Consider the following 24,621-nt stretch of genomic DNA (forward strand, 5'->3'; position numbering starts at 1 on the left):
TTAGAGTTGGGGTCAGCAAACTTTCTGTTAGGGCTAGAGAGTAAATATTTAGGCTTTGTGAATCATAGTTTCTCAAACCTCTTCACCTCTGTCCTCTGGTAACCTAAGGAACTCAGTTTGAGAAGGGAAAGCAACAGCCAAAGAGGTCAAAGGAAAAGCAGGAGAGAATAGTGGCATCAGAAATAAGATTGTTCCCAAAAAGTACTATGTTGAATGCTGCTGAGAGATTAAGTGAATCCTAAAATAGAATTTTCTGGATTTTTGAGTAAGGAGGTTATTAGTAACCCTGAAAGAGAGTAATTGCAGGGAAATAACGGTGAAAGATAGAGTTGGTCAAAATGTGAATGGAGAAAGGGAAAGAGGTATGTTTTTTAAAGAAGTTTGACTTTGAATGGAAGGAGAACATAGAGGTAGTAATGGAGGATGGAGACAAAGGGACTATGGAAAGACCTTTGGAGATCATTATTTTAGCTGCTTTTATCTGTGCATATTAGTTGGTGAGTGAAGGCTATGAGAAATCAGTGCTGAGTGTTTCTAGTATCTGTCTTTGGCTACCTTTTGGTGATAGATCACTAATGTTTCAAGAAGCTTTCTGTTGTATGCTCTTTCTATAATGAGTACTATTTAATATTTGTGTAGAGATGTATTAGCCAGTGTTCTTTACCTGTGCTTTTTCTTTTTCCTGTAACATTTATCACTCTTTGATATCCTATATAATTTATGTACTCTAATATTTACATATTATAACTTCTTTATTATGTTAACTGCTTTTTCTCTGTCTCTTGGAATATAAACTCCTTGAAGTAGCTTTTTTGTTTTGTTTTGTGTTTTCACTGATATATCTTAGGTGCCTAGAATAGTGCTTGATAAATAGTAATGATTCAAGAAATCATTATTAAAAAAGGATGAAGACAGGACAGGACTTGGAAGAATACATATGATCTTCCATTTGATAGCTCTGTGACCTTGGGGAAAAACTTAACCTTTCTGAATTTGCTTACCTAAAAATGAAGGTGATAATTTTGGAGATTAACATCTAGAATGATAAAGGACATGTTGGAAGTCCTAAATAAATGTTTGTTTCTTTTCCTTCTCAATTCTCTGAAATCATCTTATTCTTTTACTTTAAAAAGTGGTGGCCACAGGGCTCTCCATAGTTATTGTCATCTAATGTTTATTGCATCATGTGTGTGTATTCATTTATTCTTTCAATGAATTATTTATTAAATGTCTGCTACATACTGAACATTGTTTGAGCCAGTGGAAAATGTAGCAGTGGATGAAATAGACATCAGTCTCTGCCCTCATAGAGCTTCTATTCTAGTGGACAGATATTGAACCAAATAAGTAAACTATACCATGTATTAGATGGAGATAAATGTTACAGAGAAATATTAAGAGTAAGAAAACGTGAGGATGAGGATTGCAACATTAAATATGATAATCAGAGAAATCCTTACTGATAAAGTGACATTATGTCAAGAACTGAGGGAGGTAAGGAGATGAACTAGGTGGATATTTGGGAGAAGACCTAAGTAAAGGGGATAGTAAATGCAAAGGCCCGAGGAGGGAGCAGTGCCACTGGAACAGAGTAAATAAAGAGATTAAGTTAGGGAAGAAACAGGAAGCCAAATTGTGGAATCCCTTGCTCAGTACTGAGGTGGCTGGTCTCTATGGTACCACTGTGCAAATTAGGAAAAGATGTTTCCTTTGGGCAGTCATAGACACACACGTGCATAGCTTGGCTAATGAAGTGTGGACTAGACCTTGGTCCCTACTCAGTGCCCACGGCACAGTGCACAAATGGCACAGTCAGTTGCATGGACTTGGCCTTATAGTTAGTTTATGAAGTTCTTACACAGGAGCATCACCTCTCTTTAAGCTACAGGTGAACAACCTTCCAAAGAGCTGAAAACCTCCCTCCTACTTAACACCTCACCCCCCAACTTATGCATGTGGCTGTCTTCATTGTGAGAATGCAAATCTCAGCCTGTATGACAGTTTTTAAATTACCATTTTGCAGGAGATAAGGGAGTTAATGGTTATATAAATTAGATGGATTTAGGTTTACAAAATTGCATATTCTTTGTCGCTTTAAGCATGGAATGACTAATCAAGTCTTCACTGAAATAAGTCAGAACATTAGCTCCCTCTTAGAGATATTGAGCCAATTAATTGTAGTTGTTAATGTCATCCATAGGCTTTTTGAAACAAGCTTTTCTTTGAAGCCATATATGGCTTTGTCTTAATCTACATTTCTAGAACACCTAACTGTAGACTCTAATTGAAGGTTAAAACTGGACTCAAAAAAAAAAAAAGTACCCAGTGCATTGTAGAAGTCAAATATATATTTGATTGTTTCCCACACAGGAAAAGCTGGCAACTAAAACTCTGGAGTCTAAGCCTCATTGTACATCTTTGTATAAGTGGTGATTATTCAGTTAGAAACTTAGTTTAGAGCCTCCCCTCCCCCCTTTCCTTGATTTACAAGAAAGTAGTACTGCCAAAAAATAATTCTTTAAAAAGAAAAAAGATAGCAACTCTGTTGTGACATGTATTTTTACTACTTAAGGCATGGATTCTACTGAAATTGCTAAAAGTTGTTAAGTCAATATGTGAGGGAGTTGATTCCAGATAATGGAGGGTTCCCATGGGATCATTGAAATACTTTTAAATCTTCCAAACTGGGTATGGGCTTTTAGCCAGTGAAGAATTTACATAAAGCAGAATTCTTGTGTTGTGAACGTAACATTGTGTGTCAACTATGCTTCACTTAAAAAAATAAAAAAGAATTTCAGTGTTGTGAATACCAAGTTTCTTTATGAATACCAATGAGTTTCTTTGGATTGAAGCCAGTGTACATTTGAGCGTAAATGTAAAGTAAACCAGGGAACCACACATAATGGAGTTGTAAAGAATGGGGGTTAGGAGGAAATAAAGTAAGGAGTTCTGGATTGGCCATTTATGTTTATATCCATGAGAAGGACAAAATTCTACTGGATTCAGGTGATGACTGAATATCAAAAGAATAGAGTATAATTATGGAATTTATATATGTATGTTTTAATGAAGATTTTCAAAATGCTGATAGACTTTGAAGTTGTCAGTAGCGCTATAAAATTCTGTTGTTCTCTAGATATTTTCCTGCATTAAAAGTAATTATATAGTAATCAGTGGCTTAGTCCCAGAAATGGGAAATTTAGTTTCTATTGCATTTCTCCATTTCATAAATTTAGGACATCATAAGAACAGAATATTTTTTATGAGAATTAGAGATAATGACTATAAAGTATTTGTTTTTACTAGTTTTATGTGTTTGAGAGAGAGAGGAGGAAGATAGATTTTACTGGCTCTCTCTCCTTGTAAGTATAACATACACAGAATGCAAAATAAAACTTGTATCTGCAATCCATGAGGATTTAATTTCTATTGATACCAACCTTATTTTTTAAAAAAAGATTTTATTTATTTATTTGGCAAAAAGAGAGTGAGCCTGAGGATAAGCAGAGGGAGTGGCAGAGGGAGAAGCTGATGGCCCGCTCAGCAGGGAGCCAATATGGGTGATGCGGGATACCCAGGACCCTGGGATCATGACCTCAGCCGAAGGCAGCCGCCTTTAACACAACTGAGCCACCCAGGAACCCCAATACCAAATTTATTACTGCTACTACTGATATAATAAACAGTAGTTATTTTTACTTTACATTTATATAATTTTTCATTGAGGTATAATTGACATAACTAACCTTGTAATTTTTAAAGTGTGTTCATATATGTTGTAAAATTCTTAAAGCAACTCAGTGAGCAGGACAAGATAGCTATAACCTTATTTTAGAGTAGAGCAAACTTTGATCCAAAGAGGTTCAGTAACTTAGTTATGATCAAATGATTAGATTAATGGGAGAGCTGAGACTAAAACCAACCTTGAAATTTCTGCTTTGACCAGTGGAAGCCATGGTTCTGCCACCCACAAGAATAGGTTATGGAAGAGTTAGAATTATTTGCTTTGTAGATGAAAATTTTGATAATCTTTATCAGTGCTTTGTTGAAATCAAGTCCTCTTTTATTTTTTCTTTCTTTATTTTTTTTATATTTTTTTCCTCTTTTATAAACTCTGGACAAGATGGAACAAAATAGGCTAGAGACCTGTATCACTGGGTAAATTCATAACTGATTTGGTAGCATAGTGCTGATTAGGGTAACCTTGAGGAGAGTTTCTGGGGACATTCCAAGGGTTTTATCTTCAGCCTTACCTCTTCAGCATCTGTGTCTGTTTTGTATGAGATGCAGACAATAGGCTATCAAATATTTGGATGATAACAAGGCTTAGAGTAATTTTGTTTCAAATTTGCTCTTTTTTTCCTTTAAGCTCCAACTACTTTCCTGCTCTTCAGTCAAAAGAGTGCCATCAACCGCATGGTGATTGATGAGCAGCAGAGCCCTGACATCATCCTTCCTATCCACAGTCTTCGGAATGTCCGGGCCATTGATTATGACCCACTGGACAAGCAACTCTATTGGATTGACTCACGACAAAACATGATCCGAAAAGCACAAGAAGATGGCAGCCAGGTAATTCAGGGTTCATTTCGAAATCTCTTTCTTTTGCCTGGTAATTACAGTAACCAACCACCCTATTTTACTTATTTCTTGAGTGAGAGAAAGAAAAACTGAAATTCTGGACCTAGTAGCTTTTTTCCTCCTAATAATCCTTGATAACGATAATATTATTGGAATAAAAATTGTATAAGGAAAATTTATGTTCATATGTTGGTAATGACTTTGTCACTGCCACTCATATTTGTTTATATAGTTTTTTCCACTATGGTTTCATTTACATGGAATGTTAGAAGCTTTGAAATCAAATCGACCTTGGTTTTGATCTTTGCTCTGTCACTTACTAGGATTCTTAGGAATATTTTTTTTTAAGATTTATTTATTTATTTGAGAGAAAGCAAGAGAGCCGGGCAGGAGGGATGAGAGCAGAGCCTGACATGAGGCTTGATTCCAGGACCCTGAGCCGAAATCAAAAAGTAGGCTGCATAACTGACTGAGCCACCCAGGCACCCCTCTTATGAACTCTTTAGCTGAAAACTATGAAAAGCACATATCCCATTATCTGTTACATAGTAGGTAGAGACTCAGTAAATAACACTTTTATTAACAATTTTAAAAAGTTTAAAGGACAGGAAACATATAACACATTCTCATTAAATTAAAAAACATCTAGGATATGTTATCACTAACCTGATGATGGGGGGGGTGCTATTATTTGGTGACTATAGAGTGAGAATGAAAATATTATCATCAGGGCAGCCCGGGTGGCTCAGCGGTTTAGCACCTGCCTTCAGCCCAGGGCGTGATCCTGGAGTCCTAGGATCGAGTCCCACATTGGGCTCCCTGCATAGAGTCTGCTTCTCCCTCTGCCTGTGTCTCTGCCTCTCTCTGTGTGTCTCTCATGAATAAATAAAATCTTTAAAAAAAAGAAGAAGAAAATATTATCATCAAATCTTGTCTATACTTACATACCAGTCACAATTTGCATACTGTTATCTATACTATGTGACTTTCTTTCTGTGACTAAGCAGTTTTAGAATGGGTTTGCTTATTTGTCTTCCTTATAACAGTGATCTTGGATTTTGACTGTATCAAAATTTAGGGTGATTGGATTACTAATTTTTGATATGTCTTAATATCCCACAAAAAAGGCAAGGAAATAATGTATTTAGAGGCTCTTGAGGGATTATTAAGGAGGTAACAGTTATAGTGGTATATCACAGATGCACCTTCCACGGTATAGAGCCAGAGCTAACAGGCTGGTAAATAGTAGAGAGAAATTATAGATGTTACTATACAGCCAAGGACACAGCAGATAAACAAGATAGCCTCATTAAAGGGTATGTTAACTCAGAGTTGCCAAGTAAAAGAAATATAACTTATTCAGGTAGAACACAGATGAACTGAACCTCTCTAATTGCTTTGTTAAAAAGATTGTTTTTCAGTGGTTTGAGGATTGGAGAAAGACATGAGTGGTAGATGTGGTTTATAGCCCTAATTGGTGTATTTCTCTACAGAGTTTTTCCCTTCAGCACAATTGACATTTTTTAGGCTGTATAATTCTTTGTTGTGGTGGGATGACCTGCACATAGTAAGCTATTTACCAGCATCCTTGACCTCTGTCCACTAGATGTCAGTTATGCCCCCCTGGTGTGGCAATCCAGAGTGTCTCCACACAGTGCGAAATGCCCTGAGTTGAGAACCACCACTTTAATGGTATTTCTGAGGGGTGGTTCTAGCTGCTGTCCTCTCCTGTTTACAGGAGACAGTTCTTATCAATGCACTAATACGTTCCTAGAGCACCTAATATGGCCTCAGCTCTCTTATCTGCCCCATGTCATTAAAAACCAGAGGGAACATTTGAAATGTATGGTAGCAGAAAAGCACATTACACATTACAAAATGTATTAGTACGAAATGTCCAGTGACTTGAGATTTCCTTCTCAGGTTTGTAACCATGTATGTACGTGTAAGCATTGTGAGTGATCACCTCAGGGTTCCCCAGCTTGGAGTCTGATTTTCTCTGTGTATGTCTTTTTCTATCCCTAGGGCTTTACTGTGGTTGTGAGCTCAGTTCCAAATCAGAACCTAGAAATACAACCCTATGACCTCAGCATTGATATTTATAGCCGCTACATTTACTGGACTTGTGAGGCCACCAATGTCATTAATGTAACAAGATTAGATGGGAGATCAATTGGAGTGGTACTGAAAGGCGAGCAAGACAGACCTCGAGCCATTGTGGTAAACCCGGAGAAGGGGTATGTTGCTGAAGCTGCACACAGATATCTTCGCATCTGAGACCCTCATCAGCCTTCCTTTCTGCTCCTTTGTTGTTTACCTTTAAGTATCCTGTACTCTAGTGAAAAACTTGATATTCGCCATCCACCTGCCCCTGCATTTTCTTATATCCTTGCTTTCTCTGATTTTACTGCCTAGAATTTCTTTCTGTAGTCACTATTGCTGTAGTTCTCATTCCTAACCATGCCTTCAGGACCCTTTGCACTGCAGCATCCTCTGTGAAGTTTTCCTTGATCTGCCCAACCCGAGCCAGATGTGATTTCCCCCTTTTCCAAATGCCCAGCACTCTGTACCTATGCCTCTCTAGTTATGCTTAGTCCTCTACCTTCTACTTGTTTTCAGTGTTGTATTTTCTACTAGACTTTAGGTTCCTTTATGAGAAGAACTAGTATATTTTCTTTCATTCAATACAGAGCTTTACATTTGGTAAATAATACTTATTTGCAACTGAATGAATAAGCAGTTCAGCAGAGAAGTAGCTTATTGCAAAAGAGTTATAGGAAAGAGATGAGCTATAGAAGTTAAATATAAGAAATAATTCACATGTGACTTATTTTTGGTTATGAAATAGACTAATTGGAGAAGGAATTTAAAATTTTGTGTTCAAGTCTCTCTGGTTACGATTATTTTATTTATATATACTGTAATGTTCCAAAAGCATAGGTGTGCCTGTGTCTATCACTTTATTTTATTTTATTTTTAAGTAATTTCTACACCCAACATAGGGCTTGAACTCACAACCCCAGGATCAAGAGTCCCATGCTCTACCAACGGAACCAGCCAGGCACCCCATCACTTCATTTTATTAATCCATGAAAATTAACTCCCCAAAGAAAAAAAGAAATTAGTTTCCTAAGAACTTCTATATACTCTGTGTTACTGTTGTTAAAAGTAATAAAAGTATCCCATGGCCTTTAAAAATTATATATTCTACATTTAAAAATAAGATTTTAAAATATTTTACTCCTTTTAAGAATATTCTCACTTTGTATGGTTTCTTATTTTAATGAACTTACGGTTTTCTCCTTTCTCTTCAGGTATATGTATTTTACCAATCTTCAGGAAAGGTCTCCCAAAATTGAACGGGCTGCTTTGGATGGAACAGAACGGGAGGTCCTCTTTTTCAGTGGCTTAAGTAAACCAATTGCTTTAGCCCTTGATAGCAGATTGGGCAAGCTTTTTTGGGCAGATTCAGATCTCCGGCGAATTGAAAGCAGTGATCTCTCAGGTACCTAAGAAATGTATTTCCTTATTTTAATTTGAGTTATTAAGATGATTCGTTACTAGAATTTGTATTTTTCTTCCATTGTATTATTTTTGCACATTTCTTTATGATTCTACTTACTAACAGGTAGTTAGCATCATGTTGGTTGGAAAGCACTTTTTCTTCAACCATCAGCATGATTAGTTCCTCTGTTATCTAGTAATTTCCTAATTTTCTTGATTTGGGCTCTACAAATAATATATTTCTTTTTTTTTATAATTTTTTTTTTAATTTTTATTTATTTATTGATAGTCACAGAGAGAGAGAGAGAGGCAGAGACACAGGCAGAGGGAGAAGCAGGCTCCATGCACCGGGAGCCTGATGTGGGATTCGATCCCGGGTCTCCAGGATCGCGCCCTGGGCCAAAGGCAGGCGCCAAACTGCTGTGCCACCCAGGGATCCCCTATATTTTTAATGCATCACTTCTTTTCTAATTCTTCTGCTCTAGTTTATGTTCTCATCTTCTCTGGCCTGAGGTCTAGCCAATGAAATCTCTTGCCTGCTGATTTTCCCCCCTGAAAGTTTATACACTGTTCCTAAATTGATTTTCTGAGCATGGTTTCTAATCATGTCACTGCTACTAAATCACATCACTGCTACTAAAAAAATGTTCAGAATAGTCTTATAACCTGAAGAAAAAGTCTAGTTGTATACTTACATTGCTGTTTGCCTTTCACAGACCCATCATCAAACTCAAATGATCTAAACATTGCTGGTGTTTTAAACAAATTAAATCATTTGTTGGTTCTTCAGATACACTTTTACTTTCTTATCTGTCTTCAGACCTCTGTCTACAATCATAGTTATTTCACTTCCCCTTTGATTTCTGATGTCCAAATACTCTATGTGGCCTCACTAGTGATCAGGTAAATGAAATTAAAATAATAAACTATGTCTATCAGAGTGGCCAAAATATGTTAAAGTTGGTTATACCCAACATTGGTCAGAATGGTAGAGAATGGCATGCTGTCAATGCATTTTGGTATAAATGGAATTGATAAGACCTTTTTGGAAGACAGTTTGCCAGTGAATTTCCCTCTTAGATAGGTTTTTGTTTGTTTGTTTTACAGAAATACCCATTTGTACAGAGGTCACTGCTGAGCATTATTAGTAATAGTCTGTCACAGAGAAATACACTTTGCTATGTCAAGTGTATGGAATATTACAATTATTCCCCAAAAATGAGATAGATCTGTGTGCACTGACATAGAAGGATAATTTTTAAAAATTACGTTGTATAACAATGTTTATTAAGATCTAGTTTTTGGGATGCCTGGGTGGCTCAGCAGTTGAGCGTCTGCCTTCGACTTAGGTCGTGATCCCGGGGTCCTGGGATCGAGTCCCACCCACCTCGGGGTCCCTGCATGGAACCCTCTCCCTCTGCCTGCGTCTCTGCCTTCTCTCTCTGTATGTCTCATGAGTAAAATCTTAAGGAAAAAAAATCTAATTTTTAAAACTTAAATTAATTTTATATATGTATACACACACTATAATTGATGGCAGCTTACCCTCTAAAAGTATTTATACTATGTGTGGACACTGTACGTATACACACATACCAATAGTTGTATATACTATTAAGAAATATATGGGTATAGGGATGCCTGGGTGGCTCAGTGGTTGAGCGTCTGCCTTTGTTTAGGGCATGATCGAGTCCCACATTGGCTCCCTGCATGGAGCCTGCTTCTCCCTCTGCCTATGTCTCTGCCTCTCTCTCTGTGTCTGTCATGGATAAATAAATCTTTAAAAAAAAAAAAAAAGAAACATGGGTATATACGTTTGTATGTTCTTCGAGGAATAGGCAAGCATATACACCTCGAGAAAGGCCTGGAAGGCTAGCATACTAATATGTTATTTCTATGTCATTTGAGTTTTTATATGTTTAATACATTTATAATTTTTTTAAAAAAACTATAAGATATCTTTTCAGGCTCAAATGCCTCCTTCCATTATGCTTTCTCTGATTCCAGTCATGTACGCATTTATGGATGTGTGTACACATACCTCACATGGTATATTCTTTCCCTCATCTGATCATCTGTATATCTTATGTCATTTATAATTTGAATAATACTTATGTCAGTGTTCTCTTACTAGTGTTGAGGGTGGGGTTCCCCCCTCTTTCTTTCTTTTCATTTATGGCGTTTATTTTTTGTTATAAGGGTAATACATACCATTAAAGACAATTTAGAAAAGAAAAAAAAATCTGAAACACTGTCATTAGTAACACTTTAACTTCTATTTTTTAATGCATCTTTTTTTCTGCCCTTGTAAAATGGTTCCAACATACAGAAAGTATAAAGTGCTTGCCATCCAACTTTGTTAAATCTTAGTGTTTGGAGCCATATTTGCTTTTGAACTCCTTCCCTTCCTCCTTCTCTTCCTTGAGATGAAAAATTAGAATCTTAAAGCCCTTGTGTGTCCCTTCCCAATTCTATTCTCCTCACTCTTTTCCTCGAGGTAACTGTTGATGTTTTTATTGCCATGCATATTTTGTTCTGTGTGTGTGAGTGTTACCATACATACACATATAGCTATTTAAAACTTTTTTTCACTTTTTTATTTTTATTTTTTTTTAAATTTTATTTATTTACTCATGAGAGACACAGAAAAGCAGAGAGAGAGCCAGGCTCTCCCTGGGGAGCCTGATACACCACTCAGTCCCAGGACCCCAGGATCAGACCTGAGCCAAAGGCAGATACTCAACCACTGAGACACCCAGGCACCCCATTTTTTTCACTTTTTAAACTGAATATAATCTTATGTATTCCTTTGTAGCTAGCTTTTTTCAGATATATTATGGTTTTGAGATAATCTGTGTTGATCCATAACTCTGTTAGTTATTTTCAGCACTAAATTAGTACTTCATTGTATGAATCATTCTGTACTTTATTCTGTCTTTCTAAACTGCTATTCCCCATTTTTTGGCATTAAAGGCAGTGGTTTAGTGAGTATTTTTATACAGATACTTGAACTTTTCTCTGTGGCCTAAACCTTGTAGTAGAATTGTGTTATGTATATATTCACCTTGAATAGATACATCCAGGTTTCTCTTTAATGATTATATCAACTTAAAATCCCCATTAGGAGGGGATGCCTGGGTGGCTCAGTGGTTGAGCGGCTGCCTTCGGCTCAGGTCATGATCCCAAAGTCCCTGGATTGAGTCCCACATCAGGCTCCCTGCATGGAGCCTCCTTCTCCCTCTGCCTGTGTCTCTTCCTCTCTGTCTCTGTCTCTCATGAATAAATAAATAAATCTTTAAAAAACAATCCCCACTAGAAGTATATGAGTTAACCTTCCAGTATTTGGTATTGTTAGAATTCCCAATTTTTACTAATCCAGTGGTTTAAAAAGTATATCTCATTGATAAAATTTGGATTTCCCTGTCCGATATTAATTTATTGGTCATTCATATTCCATGAATTGCTATTTATTGCCCATTTTTCTGTTACTGATTTTTAAAAATTCTGTATCAGACTGTTAATCCATTATCAAGTTACATATATATTGGAGGAGAATTAGCATGTTTAAGAAATTCAGTCTTTTCATCTACGATGGTGGTCAGAGATCCCTCCATTTGTTTAGGTCTTATTTGATCATTTTTAGTACATCTTTACACTTTCTTCTATAGAAAAGGATATGTATTGCATGAATCTTCTTCCAATTTGTGATTTACCTTTTTTCACACTTCCAATGATGTCTTTAGATGAAAAAGAAGTTCTTAATTTTAGTGCAGTACAGTTTACTAATTTTTCCCATATGATTAGTGCCTTTTATGTTCTATTTAAGAAATCTTTGCCTACTGCAAAGTCACAAAGATATTTTGTGGTGGTTTTTTTTTTTCCTAAAATTTTTTTTGTTTAACTTTTCTCATTTAGATTTATGATCTATTTAGAATATATTTTTGTAAATGGTGTGAGGTAAGGGTTAAAAAATATTTTTCCCTCATATTACTATTTGATTTTACAAAGTTTCTGAGAAGGTGATTCTTTCTTCACTATACTCTAACATCACCTTTGTTATAAATGAAGTGACTGTATAAGTTTGTTCCTGGAATCTAATGTTCCCTTGGTCACTTGGTCTTTCATGATATTTTGTCTTAATTCTTATAATGTCCTAACAAATTTATCAGGTGGTTTCCTTTAATATTTCTTAAAGATAGTTATTGTTGACCATTTACACTTCCATTTATATTCTAGAATCTGCCTCTGAGTTTCCACCAAAAATGAAAGAAACCTAGTAGAATTTTGACTGGGTTTACTTTGAATTTATAGGTCAATTTGTTATTTTTTATAATATTAGTCTTCCAAATGCTAAACATGGTATATCCCTCCATTTATTTAGAACTTTAATTTTCTCTGTGTTTTATACTTTTCTGTGTAGATATCTTTCATTAGAGTTATTTCTTGGTATTTGAGGCTTTTGAATGCTAGTGATAAAGAGTATTCTAAATTTTTAATATTTCATTTTCTGATTGTGGGTGGAATACAAAAGCAGTTTCCTTTTTTTCTCCCATTCTGTTTTGGAGCTTGGTCCCAGGGACCTTGCTAAATTCAGTTATCTGTGGTTTCTTTAATATTTGAAGATCATAGAATCATTTATCTACAAATTAATGAAAGCTTCATTTCTTCTTTTTCAGTTCTTTTTCCTTGTTGCTTTATTGCACTGGCTGGAACTTCCAATACAGTGTTAAATAGAATAATAATAAGAATCATCATCATCATCATCATCCTTGGGTTGTTTTGTTTTGTTTTGTTTTCTTGATTTGGAGGAAATCATTCAATACTTCGTGATTAGGTATTATGTTTGCTAAGGTTTTTCTGTAGATAACGTATTTAACAGATTAAGGAGGTTCCCTTCTATTCCTACTTTGCTAGAATAAATCAAACTTGGCATGATACATTTTTTTATTATATTGGTCGATTTTGTTTACGATGTTTGTGTCTGTATTCATGAGAATGATTATCCTTTAGTTTTCCTTTCTTATAATGTACTTGTTGGTGTTTTGCCATCAAGGTTACGTTGGCCTCATGAAAAGAAATATTTCCTCTTTTTCTGTTTTCTAAAAAAGGTTAGTATAATGTTGGTGGTTTTCTTTCTTTTTTTTTCCTCCTTCCTTATAGATTTGTAAACAATCATACACCTTGGTCATGGATTTCTTTATGCGTCATATTTTTAGCCTCTTACAGACAGAGCCTTTTACACTGGATTGCATTTAGTACCTGTGTAGCTTATTGAATAAAGAAGCATATCTTTTCATTGTTGGTTGTGGTGTTTAACTTACACCCCTTTTAACTGCCATTAAAGTAGATCAGGTCCTTATCATGTCAGGGGTCCTCAGTGACACTGTTAACAGCTCTTTTTTCTCAGTGGTCCACTTTAAGCCATCCTTGTAATACCACCAGCTAATCTTTTTTATTCACTCCTAATATTTTAGGCTTAATTTAAATTTTCATCAAAGTAATACATGTAAATATTTGTGGAAATCAAATGCTTCTTAGTTTATAACAAAAAACAAGTGTACTGCTCTATCTACTCTCAGTTCCTACCCTAAACATCTACTTTGTTATTTAAAATAACTTGCTTAAAATGGCTATTTCTTGATATTTCAACTTTAGACATCACACATTGACTTCCTGTGATGGAAAATAAAGATTTTGCTTTCTTTAACTGTATAGCCTCAAAATATTCAAGAATTTTCCTCCCATCCTCCCAGGATAGTTATAAATTTTAAGTTCCTACTTAATTGTTATTTATGGCTATGAAAATATTACCATTAGCATGTTTCCTTCTATAGCTTTTTTCCCCCAAAGCTAATCTTGTCTAATGTAAATATTGTTTCAGTACCTACAGATGCATCAAGCAATCCATCTTTTTTATTTTTAATTAAAAGCATACCTCTTGAATTTATCATCTTATTCCAATCTAGGTTTGCTTGCTTTTTAGGCCAACTTCCTTTCGCCATTATTATCCTGGGAATGCACTTGCCAGTCTCCGTGGTGCTGAAACCTATTTACTGAATTCCATTTCTCTGGCTAATTTCTTTTTCTTGGTAGAATACGTCCTCTATTAGCTTCTTGAAAGGAGTTCATAGTAGGTTAAATTTTTTCATTTATTTGTCTGAATTTTTCTCCCTTACACTTGGTTAATAATTTGGATGTTTGGATCCCTGAATGGCTCAGCAGTTTAGCGCCTGCCTTTGGCCCAGGGCGTGATTCTGGAGTCCTGGGATTGAGTCTCGTGTTGGGCTCCCTGCATGGAACCTGCTTCTCCCTCTGCCTGTCTCTCTCTCTCTCTCTCTCATGAGTAAATAAAATCTTAAAAAAATAATATTAATTAGGATGTTGTATAGCATTCATGTCTCATAACTGTTTTCTCCCAATTTTGAAGGTAGAACTCTGTTGTCTTCAAGCATCTCATGTTGAGAAGTTTGATATCATTGTGGTTCCTAACTATTTATATATGATCCTCTATTTTCCCCTCCAGAAGCTTTTAACATCTCTTCTTCCAGATGTTCTAGAATTTAATGATAATTAAATTGTGCCTTTGTATGATCCCTCCTTGACTTCCCTCTTTGTCTCTTTCTTACATTGAACTGATTAGTAGGTGATGCCTTTCTATCTGGAAACTTACATCTTCAGTTCTTAGGAAGTTGTATTTGTTTTTTTTTTTTTTTTAATGTTGTTTCTTTAATTATCTTCCCATTCTGGAACTTTTACTCAGTTGTTGGATCTTTTTTTTTTTTTTTTTTAAGATTTTATTTATTTATTCATGACAGAGAGAGAGAGAGGCAGAGACACAGGCAGAGGGAGAAGCAGGCTCCATGCACTGGGAGCCCGACGTGGGATTCGATCCCGGGTCTCCAGGATCGCGCTCTGGGCCAAAGGCAGGCGCCAAACCGCTGATCTAGGGATCAACTAGGGATCCCTAGTTGTCTTAAACTTAATAGTGAGGCATTAAAAACTCTGCCTTTCCCCACTGCTGCTGCCTGTGAAGGAGTGGGAATCTTATGAACACCTGGCTCTTTTCTGATGGGACCCCCAAGGTGACACTATCTGAAGTTTTTTTCTCTTGGACACCTCAGGTTTTTTTATTTTATTATTGTTGGTGGTGGTTTGTATTTCCTATAGGGATGTCTTCTGGTCTTCTGGAGGAATATAAAAGCTGGCTGCTAGTATTCTTGGAACCTTAGTCTCACCAATTAGAAAGTAGATTTTTAACTAATACCCCCTGTAAAATCCCATGTATGGCACTACCTCTTTGTCTTTGCCTGGTATGTTAAAAATCTGGTTCAGTTTCTTTAGCAGGTATATCTTCAGTCTTCTGATAGAGGAAGAGAGGAGACCCAAGAGGTGAATAGCTTCTTTTACTTATTTTCAATCAGTCCTCTTCTCTCAGCCCCAGCCATGTAACTCCTCCCCTTGCTCATCCAAAATTACCTGGTGCTTCCAGTTCCTGAGCTAATTGATTTTGTTGTTGGCTTCACCAGCTGCGGGCATTTAGTTTTCTTTGGGCAACTATGTCATTATCCCTGGTCTGCTCCAACTTCTAATTTGTATCATTTTGTGCTCTGTTGTCCTGTTTGTTCTTATGGCATTATACCTTAATTTTTTACTACAATTTTTAGGAAGAAGCCTAAGAGAACTTGTGTTTAACTTACCATGGATCTGAATGTTTATCTAAGCAGTGCCTTCTCATCTGGAATATCTCCCTGTTTTTCTCCCTTTTAAAAACTTAGCTTTATGCTTGCCTCTTTCCTAGAACTTTCCCTGATATTTCTAAAATAGAAACTAATACCTCTCTTTAATTAAACTCTAATCACTTAGGAACCAAGAAAATGTTCTATAGATATTTGAAGGACTATTATGAGGATCAGGGAAGGAATGAATACATTTTTTCTTTTTGAGTGAGGGAGAATCTATGGGGATGGAGAATGGGGCACAGATTCCAACACACTGTATGAAACAACCTTCTTAAAGTTCAACAGTAAGAACAGTTGTCTGTTAAGAGTTAACATCCTATGTCTGGGATGTTATAGAAAGAATTCTTTGTGGTAAGGTTTGAACCAGATAACTTTTGAATCAGTCATTTTTTCTGTGTTTTGAGTGGCCAGATAGAGTGAGGGTGGAGTTGTTCTTCACAGAGCCTTCAGGTGTACTCAGCAAGTAGGGGAGGCCAAGAGCTGAGAACTCAGAGCTCTGGGCTCACCACGACTGCTTTATCTAGAGAAGTCCCATTTTTATTTGATTTATATGTTAAGACTCTTCATAAAATGTAATTTGAAAAATGGACTCTGCTTTTTAAAAATTTTGAAAGCTACTCTGTCTTTTCCATGTTTCTATGAACGAGAGTATTTTAGTATGTATTGGGCACTTACTTGCTTTTGTTTGTGGTTAAATGTCTAATCTGTTCTCTGATGTGTATGTGTCTTCTCAGAATGATTTTAACTTGCGGTAGACACTTCATCATATTTTTCTTTTCAGTACTTTTGGAATCTAACTGATATTTGATTGTAATTGCTAAATATGTGACTTGACCCATATGAATCATTTCTGTTGAATGTTCTCTTTTCAAAGGTGCCAACCGAATAGTATTAGAAGACTCCAATATCTTGCAGCCTGTGGGACTGACTGTGTTTGAAAACTGGCTATATTGGATTGATAAGCAGCAGCAAATGATTGAAAAAATTGACATGACAGGCCGAGAGGGTAGAACCAAAGTCCAGGCTCGAATTGCCCAGCTTAGTGACATTCATGCTGTGAAAGAGCTGAACCTTCAGGAATATAGTAAGTGCTGATGGCATACTGCTAATTGCAGGATTCATGTTTGTTGTAAGAAATTAAGATAGAATTAAGATGTTCTGTGTCTTCTTACCTTTTTTATTTTAATTAATTTATTTTTAAAGATTTTATTTATTAATTTGAGAGAGTGAATGAGTGAGAGCAGGAGCCAGGGGAGTGGAGCAGAGGGAGGGAGAGAAGCAGACTTCTTCCCACTTGTCAGGGAACCTGATGTAGGGCTAGGCAGAAGAAGGCAGACACTTAACTGACCTCAGTGCCCCTTCTTACCTTTTTCTTTAAAGATTTTTTGCACTTTTAATTTTGCCATTTTTTTAAAACCTTACACAAACTCATCTGGGAGCTTTTTCAAATTAACATATTTTCCCCATAAAACAGGAGTGGGGAAAGGAATGGTCTTGCTCCTTTTCAAATGTTTCCCCAAATACAAGGGCTTTACTTGTCATGTCTTCTTTTTCACCTTCAGCCCCTTTAAGAATATTGGTAAAAGGATATATTTCTCTTGTTCCTTGTGTGCCCCCATCATTTGAACAAAAGCAAAAATTATATTTGTGTAATTTTGAATATAGTTATCTTGGAATAACCTTACAAAGCAAAAACAAACTACAAATTAGTGTGTTTAGAAGTTTTTGAAATAAGTTTAGAGAAGATTGCTTAACAGCACTTGGTTTTCTTCCTGCTAGATACATTTTTTGTTTCTCAGCTTAGAAAAGTGCCCATAACATTTTTTTTATCTTACTAAAATCTTTTGAATATGGCTAATCATCTTGCCCTAATTTCTTGATAATATGAAAAGACTCCTCGTAGCAATCACTACTCTGGGTTTTATGTGATTGTACCAGGAATGCTAATGTTAAATGAAATATTAAAGAGAGAACTATTGAACTCCTTAACTTCTCAGCCTAATGCTTTAAAATCGAACTGAAGTATGAAAGGAGAATAGCGGAATGGAAGCACCATTGCTTGTTCAAGTCTTCATTATGTTGTCACTGTTCATGAACTTAGAGGGATTTGAGAATTAGAATCGTTGTCACTCTAAGTTATGACATACGACTTAGGCTGAACATTTAATAGAAGTAAGGCCTTAATTTCTAAGCTATTTATTCAGTTGACCAATGAATGTTTTATTGCAGGAAATCTCAACGGAGATTTTCAGAACTTTTGAGGGAATATCTTTTTTTTTATAATTCAACACTTAAATATGATTTTTTATTAGGAAAAAATTTTTCTTTAAATTTCTGATATTAAAGAGAATGAGATTTTTATCAGAAATTTCATGGAATTAAAAGGTTGTGCTATGTAGGTTATATATTCTAGTGTAATATGACTGATGGCTGTTTTGGGACATCTGTGTAGTCTAACACATCTGCTGAGTTACAGATAGCTGACTCTTTCAATCTCATCAACACACACTGAAGCAGGGCTGATGTGTTATTGAGAATACAGACAATAAATGGGTGGCTACGTTAGATGTTGGTATTCTGATGACATGTCAAGTTGCTTATAACACAGGCTAAGTGGAAAATTCAAAGCAACATCATTAAATCCAATTTGTGAAACAGACTTTGAAAAATTGCTTAAGTTTGTATTTATTTAATTTAGTCCAAATTTAAGGAAATTAAACATTTGTAACATTGCAAATTACCTTTTGCAGTTGACTAAGCAAATAATTTTGGTTGTCTTTGAGTGGTTGCAATCCATGTGAATTTAAGTTTTTTCTTCTTAACAACTCTAATATTCCATATTTCATAATTTCTATATTTCATTCAACTATAGTTTATGAGTAAAGTCATCTTTTAGAAAGGTAGAATTTCTGAGTTAAAATCTTTAGAAGAGTTTTTATATTTTAAATAGAATAATGTCTAGGACTCTGCATTCTCCCTAGCAATGTTTTTAGTTTCACTAATCAATTTGTTATATATATAAATATTTTTGTGTTTTTAAATTGTCCTCATTTTCTTGCAATTGTGTAGGGATATAATGAGGAATTTTATTGTTAGTGGGATTAAAGTCCAAGGTAATTTTATGTTTGATTTCCTTGGCAATTCATAAGTTGATTTTGACTGAGGTGTCATTTCTTCCCTTCCTCTCTCCCTTCTTTTTCTTTCTTTCGTCGTCTTCTCCTTTTTTATTTTTCCCCAGGACAGCACCCTTGCGCTCAGGATAATGGTGGCTGTTCACATATTTGTCTTGTGAAAGGAGATGGTACTACAAGGTGCTCTTGCCCCATGCACTTGGTTCTGCTTCAAGATGAGCTGTCCTGTGGAGGTAAATATGTTATTTCCTTCTGCAGGTCCATATACCAGTTAACATGTTCTATGACTTAATCTAGCATTCTGTGATTTGGTAGTGAAATTACTCTTTCTCCTAACTTGATTGGTCACTTACATTCCATTCATCTGTACTATCTTAGCCTTTTGGGTTATTTGTGAATAAAGAATAACCCAAAATAAAGAGTAATTTCACTGCCAAATCAACAGAATGCTAGATTAAGAGAGGCAGAGGGAGAGGGAGAAGAGCTAATCCATCATGACAAGTAGCAGATGTAACCTAACCTTGGGACTAAGGTGGAAATGCCCTTATTGGGGGAAATTAATCTTGTAAATGAATATATTTCTTAATAATAAAGTAGCTTTTTTCACCCCAGAAAGTCACAAAATAAATTAATTCTACTTCCTAAAAAAAAAAAAAAAAAAAAAAAATATCTACTTCCTATAATCTCCATTTACTGAATTCTAGATTCTACCAATTTAATGTATCATTTGCTGGGAATGTATCCAGTGAAAAAAGCATTCTTTTATTCCCATCTATTGGTAGTTTGGTATTGTTTTTACTTATTTACCTAGCAAAAAAAAATTTTTTAAGATACTACTGCAGTAATGTGATAGTGAAATTGGTTCAGTCACTCATGAGAGCATAATAAATTGGTATATTCTTTTGTTAAAGCATAGCATGGTAGCATCAAATACCATAATAATAGTCACTACCTTAATTCAGAATTCTCCTCTTGGGGATAATCCTAAATTAATTCAACTGAAGAGAAAAGACCATTCTCTACAGTGGCAGTCTGCAGATTGAAAGCAATTTAATTTTTAATGATAGGAAAATTAGGTAAAATAATTTGGTTTATACAGCTTTTAAACATGACCATAAGCTCATATAAAAATGTAGCCAAAATTTGGCTTAACTAGAAGCCAAAAAATATTTTTTGATTTTTCAAAAAATCAACTATTCAGATATGATTTTCTACTATGACAACTACACAAAATACATATTTCTGTGTACAAAGATTGGTTTATATACTCAAGATATAAAAGTTGTTGATAGGATGGAATTTTAAGCATATCTTACTCTAACTTTACTTTAAAAAAATGTATTGAGTAGCAGCTGTGAGACACTCTGCTGAGACTGCAGGAGATTTGAAGATCTTTGAGATAGAGCATACAGGTTAGTGGGATAGATCAAATATGTGCACAGTAAAAGCTAGGTTCTGGTACTTGAAGGGTCTTTCCCCAAAATAGCAAGTGTTGAACAATAATGTGAATGTCTTTAATGCCACTGAACTATATACATTAAAATAGTAAAGTTTGTTATGTATATTTTACCACAATAAAAAAAATAGCATGTGTTTGTATATCAAGGTGCCAGGTTGTTACTCTAATAAGGCAAATCTTAGAAAAATTACCTTTATGTAATTATAACATAGATAAAACAAAGATACCATCTTTCACTTAGAAGATGTCTTTTAAGCCCCGGTGGCGCAGCGGTTTGGCGCCGCCTGCAGCCCAGGGCGTGATCCTGGAGACCCTGGATCGAGTCCCATGTCAGGCTTTCTGTATGGAGCCTGCTTCTCCCTCTGCCTGTGTCTCTGCCTCTCATTCTCTGTCTCTATAAATAAATAAATAAAATCTTTAAAAAAAAAAAAAAAGATGTCTTTTAAAAGACCTTTGACTTTTTTCTTCACATTTAGTGATTATTTTAAAAGCGTGTATTAAATATTTTTAACTATGTGTTAAATTAATAGGGCCTTTTAACAAATGTGTTACCAGCACTCAAATCAAGGTATACAGTGTTGTCATTAGGAAAAGTACCCTGGTGTCCTTCCATAGCCACTTCTCTTTCAGAAGTAACCACTAATCTGATTCTTATTCCCATAATTTAGCTTTGTCTCTTCTTGAACTTTATGTAGGAATCATGACATTTGTAATCTTTTTGTGTCTGATTCTCTTAAGATTTTTGTGATTCAGCCATATAGAGGAGTTTATCAGTAGTTTATTTCTTTTTATTGCCGAGTAGCGTTTCATTGTAAAAATATGCCACAGTTTATTCCCCTTTTGAGGGACATTTTAATTGTTTTATTTTTTTGTTCTTAGAAATAAAACTACAGTCAGTGTTAGTGTATAAGATTTTTTTGTTATGGCACCTGGCTGGCTGGTTGGTGGAATATATGACTTTTGATCTTGGGGTTGTGAGTTGGAGACCCATGTTCAGTTTAGAGATTACTTAAAAATAAAATCTTCATAGGGATGCCTGGGTGGCTCAGCAGTTGAGCATCTGCCTTTAGCCCAGGGCGTGATCCTGGTGTCCCGAGATTGAGTCCCACATCAGGTTCCCTGCATGGAGCCTGCTTCTCCCTCTGCCTGTGTCTCTGCCTCTCTCTCTCTCTCTCTCTCTCTCTCTCATGAATAAATAAAATCTTTAAAAAAATTTTTTAAAGATTTTATTTATTTATTAGAGTGAGCGAGAGATAAGAGAACGAGCAGGAAGAGAGGGAGAGGGAAAAGCAGGCTCTGCACTAAGCAGGGAGCCTAACATAGAGCTTGATCCTAGGACCCAAAGATCCTGACTGGAGTTGGAAGGCAGATATTTAACCAGCTGAGCCACCTAGATGCCCCAATAAATTCTTTTTTTAAAAAAGTTGGGATTGATTGATAATTTAACATTGACTTTACAGTGGAGATAAATGAAGTACAGAATCTTAATTCATTTGCCTGACTTTCAAGATATGTTTTCATTTGAGCCTGCCTTATCTACTGCCTTATCTCCTTTTATATCTCACTTTATTTTTGTTTGGCTGTTTAGAATTAGATGATTACTGTTGCATGTTCTGTTTTGTTTTGCCTCTGGACTTACTTGTGGTATTTCCGGATTTTTTTTTTCTTTTTTTGCATGCCATCCTAAGTCTTAATTTATTTTTCAAGGAGCATCTCCTCATGATCTATAAACCTTTACTGGCGGCAGGGCGCCTGGGTGGCTCAGTGATTGAGCATCTGCCTTTGGGTCAGGTCATGATCCTGGGATCAAGTCCCGCATCAGGCTCCCCACAGGGAAGCCTACTTCTCCCTCTGCCTATGTCTCTGCCTCTCTCTCTGTCTCTCATAAATAAATAAATAAATAATATTTTTAAAAAAATAAATAAACCTCCACTAGCCATTATTATTCTCCCCTTCCTCTGAATTGTAGCATTGTTACCACAGTTTGCCTAACATAAAGTTCAGAGTGACATTTTGTTGTATGTTCATTAGTCTCTTCCTAGCCCTAATCAAAATAAAACTCTTTAAAGCATGGACCATATATTTTACCTGTTTTTATTCTCCTCATAATCATTTATAGTGCTGAATATGTAATAGACTCAGATTCCCTCTCTAAATAATAGCTCAAATTCCCCATGTAAAATGTTCACATTTGCAGTATTCTCTACTTTAAAGATAAAAAGTTTGTGTTGCCTAGGTGGTGCAGTTGTTTAAGCATTGAACTCTTGGTTTCTGCTCAGGTCGTGATCTCACGGTTGTGAGATTGAGCCCTACTTCGGGCTCTGCCCTCAGCACCGAGTCTGCTTCAGATTCTCTCTCCTCCTCTCTCCCTCTTGCATAGTCTCTTTCTCTGTCTCTCTCAAATAAAATATTTTTTTTTATTTAAAAAAAAAAGGTCTTCTGATCCATAGTCCTGTTAATAAAGTTATGTTATCTAGAGAATTTACTAACAAACAAGTTTTTTTGTTTTATTTTGTTCTAAAGATTTTATTTATTTATTTATTCATGAGAGACACAGAGAGGTGGAGACATAGGCAGAGGGAGAAGGAGACTCCCTATAGAGAGCCTGATGTGGGACTCAGTCTGGAGATTCCAGGATCACACCCTTAGCTGAAGGCAGATGCTCAACCACTGAGCCACCCAGTGTCCCTAACAGACATGTTTTTAAAAGAAGTCAGTGAGCCTGTGGTAATAGCAATGAAAGGCAATGGGCCAAAACTAAGGAGACTCTCCTTTTGGTCCTGTCTTTTATTGTTAGCTATCTCTTTTTTATCTGAAGCTCTGTGACCTTGGCCAGTCACTCTCTGAGCCTCAGAGGCGTGTCCTCATTTGTAAAAACCAAGAAATTGGTCTTGAATGGCAATTTTCAAAGTGGCCTCAGCAACTTTTACATTTTTAAAAGTTATTGAGGACCCCAAACAGCTTTTGTTTGCATAGGTTATGTTTATCTATATTTAATACAGTCAAAATTAAAACCAAGAACTTTAAAGAATATTTATAAAAAATAACAGTAATAAGCCCTTACATGTTCACAAGTTAAACCTGTTAAGAGGGATGCCTTTAAAAAAAATAAAAATAAAAAATAAACCTGTTAAGAAAGTTAACTACATTTTCTGAAGCAAAATAATTTTAATAAGAAATGTGGCAATTTTTTTCATTTTTATAAATTCTTTAATGGTGGCCAGATCCTCCTATCTACTTCTACATTCAATCTGTTGTAATGTGTGGTTTTGTTTGAAATATATAAGGAAATTTAGCCTTGTAGAGAGGTGTAGCTGGTGAACAGAGAGCTATAGTAATAGTCTTTTCAAATAATTATATATCTTGAATTCTACACCAAATATTTCAAGTGGAAGTTTTCTGTAGGTTTAGTTGCCATGTGGAATTTGAAACCATAGTAACTTTTCATAATCTCATATTAAAATTTGTTGATCTATTTTGTTCTCTGAATGGGTATTTTACCCAAGCATGATTTTATAACCATACACCATGGTCATTTAGAAATACTAGAATTCCAATCAGAAATTCCCAGATCTTCAGATTTTAGACAAATATCAGAAATCACATGTTTATATCACCACCTATCTCACTAGGAAAAACTTTCGAGTACTGGGAATCTGTCAGCCTTGCAGTGTTAGATACAGGTTTTCCAAAATTCTCATTTCTGGTTAAAAGTTCCATTGTTATGCTACAAAAATACAGTGTTATTGATTTGCCATTGTTTTCCTTGAAGTAACAGGGGCTCACTAGTTCATTTTTTAGAAAACTTCCTGCCAGATACCTAAGTATAAATAACTATAGTTTGTCAGTAGTTCTTTCAAATTAAAATAAAGATGGTGTTCCATTTTGGGTTAAGCTTACATCTCAAAGTGCTTTCCCATGAGAAACCATCATACTGGGGTATGCAACTTGAGCTTTATGCATAATTCCCATTTTATCAGATACTATGGTAAAAACAGCATATATTCAAGGAGTTGATTTTATTTTATTTTTTTAAGGAGTTGATTTTAATATAGTAAATACTTTGATTCATCAAGAACACTTTAAAATAAAACTGGCCTTTTCTTTTTTTTTTTTTAACTGTGAGTATGTGGTGGGTGTGTAGAATGCACTGACTACTAAGACAGTTTGATACCACTGCCTTGAGTTTGCTAAGGAGCTGAGACTT

At 35.5% G+C, this 24,621-nt stretch overlaps 1 protein-coding gene across 2 annotated transcripts in view; it reads left to right on the forward strand.

The window, feature by feature from the left end:
- Nucleotides 1–24,621, forward strand: part of LRP6 (LDL receptor related protein 6) — a 162,394-nt gene that overhangs the window by 121,662 nt on the left and 16,111 nt on the right. For both annotated transcript variants that reach the window (XM_072798999.1, XM_072799000.1), the window contains 5 exons: nt 4,370–4,572; nt 6,607–6,818; nt 7,896–8,086; nt 16,699–16,908; nt 19,063–19,188. In XM_072798999.1, the coding sequence (XP_072655100.1) occupies nt 4,370–4,572; nt 6,607–6,818; nt 7,896–8,086; nt 16,699–16,908; nt 19,063–19,188 (942 nt within the window). The remainder of the gene's footprint in view (nt 1–4,369; nt 4,573–6,606; nt 6,819–7,895; nt 8,087–16,698; nt 16,909–19,062; nt 19,189–24,621) is intronic.

Source organism: Canis lupus, chromosome 25 (genome assembly GCF_048164855.1).
Source record: "Canis lupus baileyi chromosome 25, mCanLup2.hap1, whole genome shotgun sequence".
In the NCBI taxonomy this organism is placed as follows: Eukaryota; Metazoa; Chordata; class Mammalia; order Carnivora; family Canidae; genus Canis; species Canis lupus.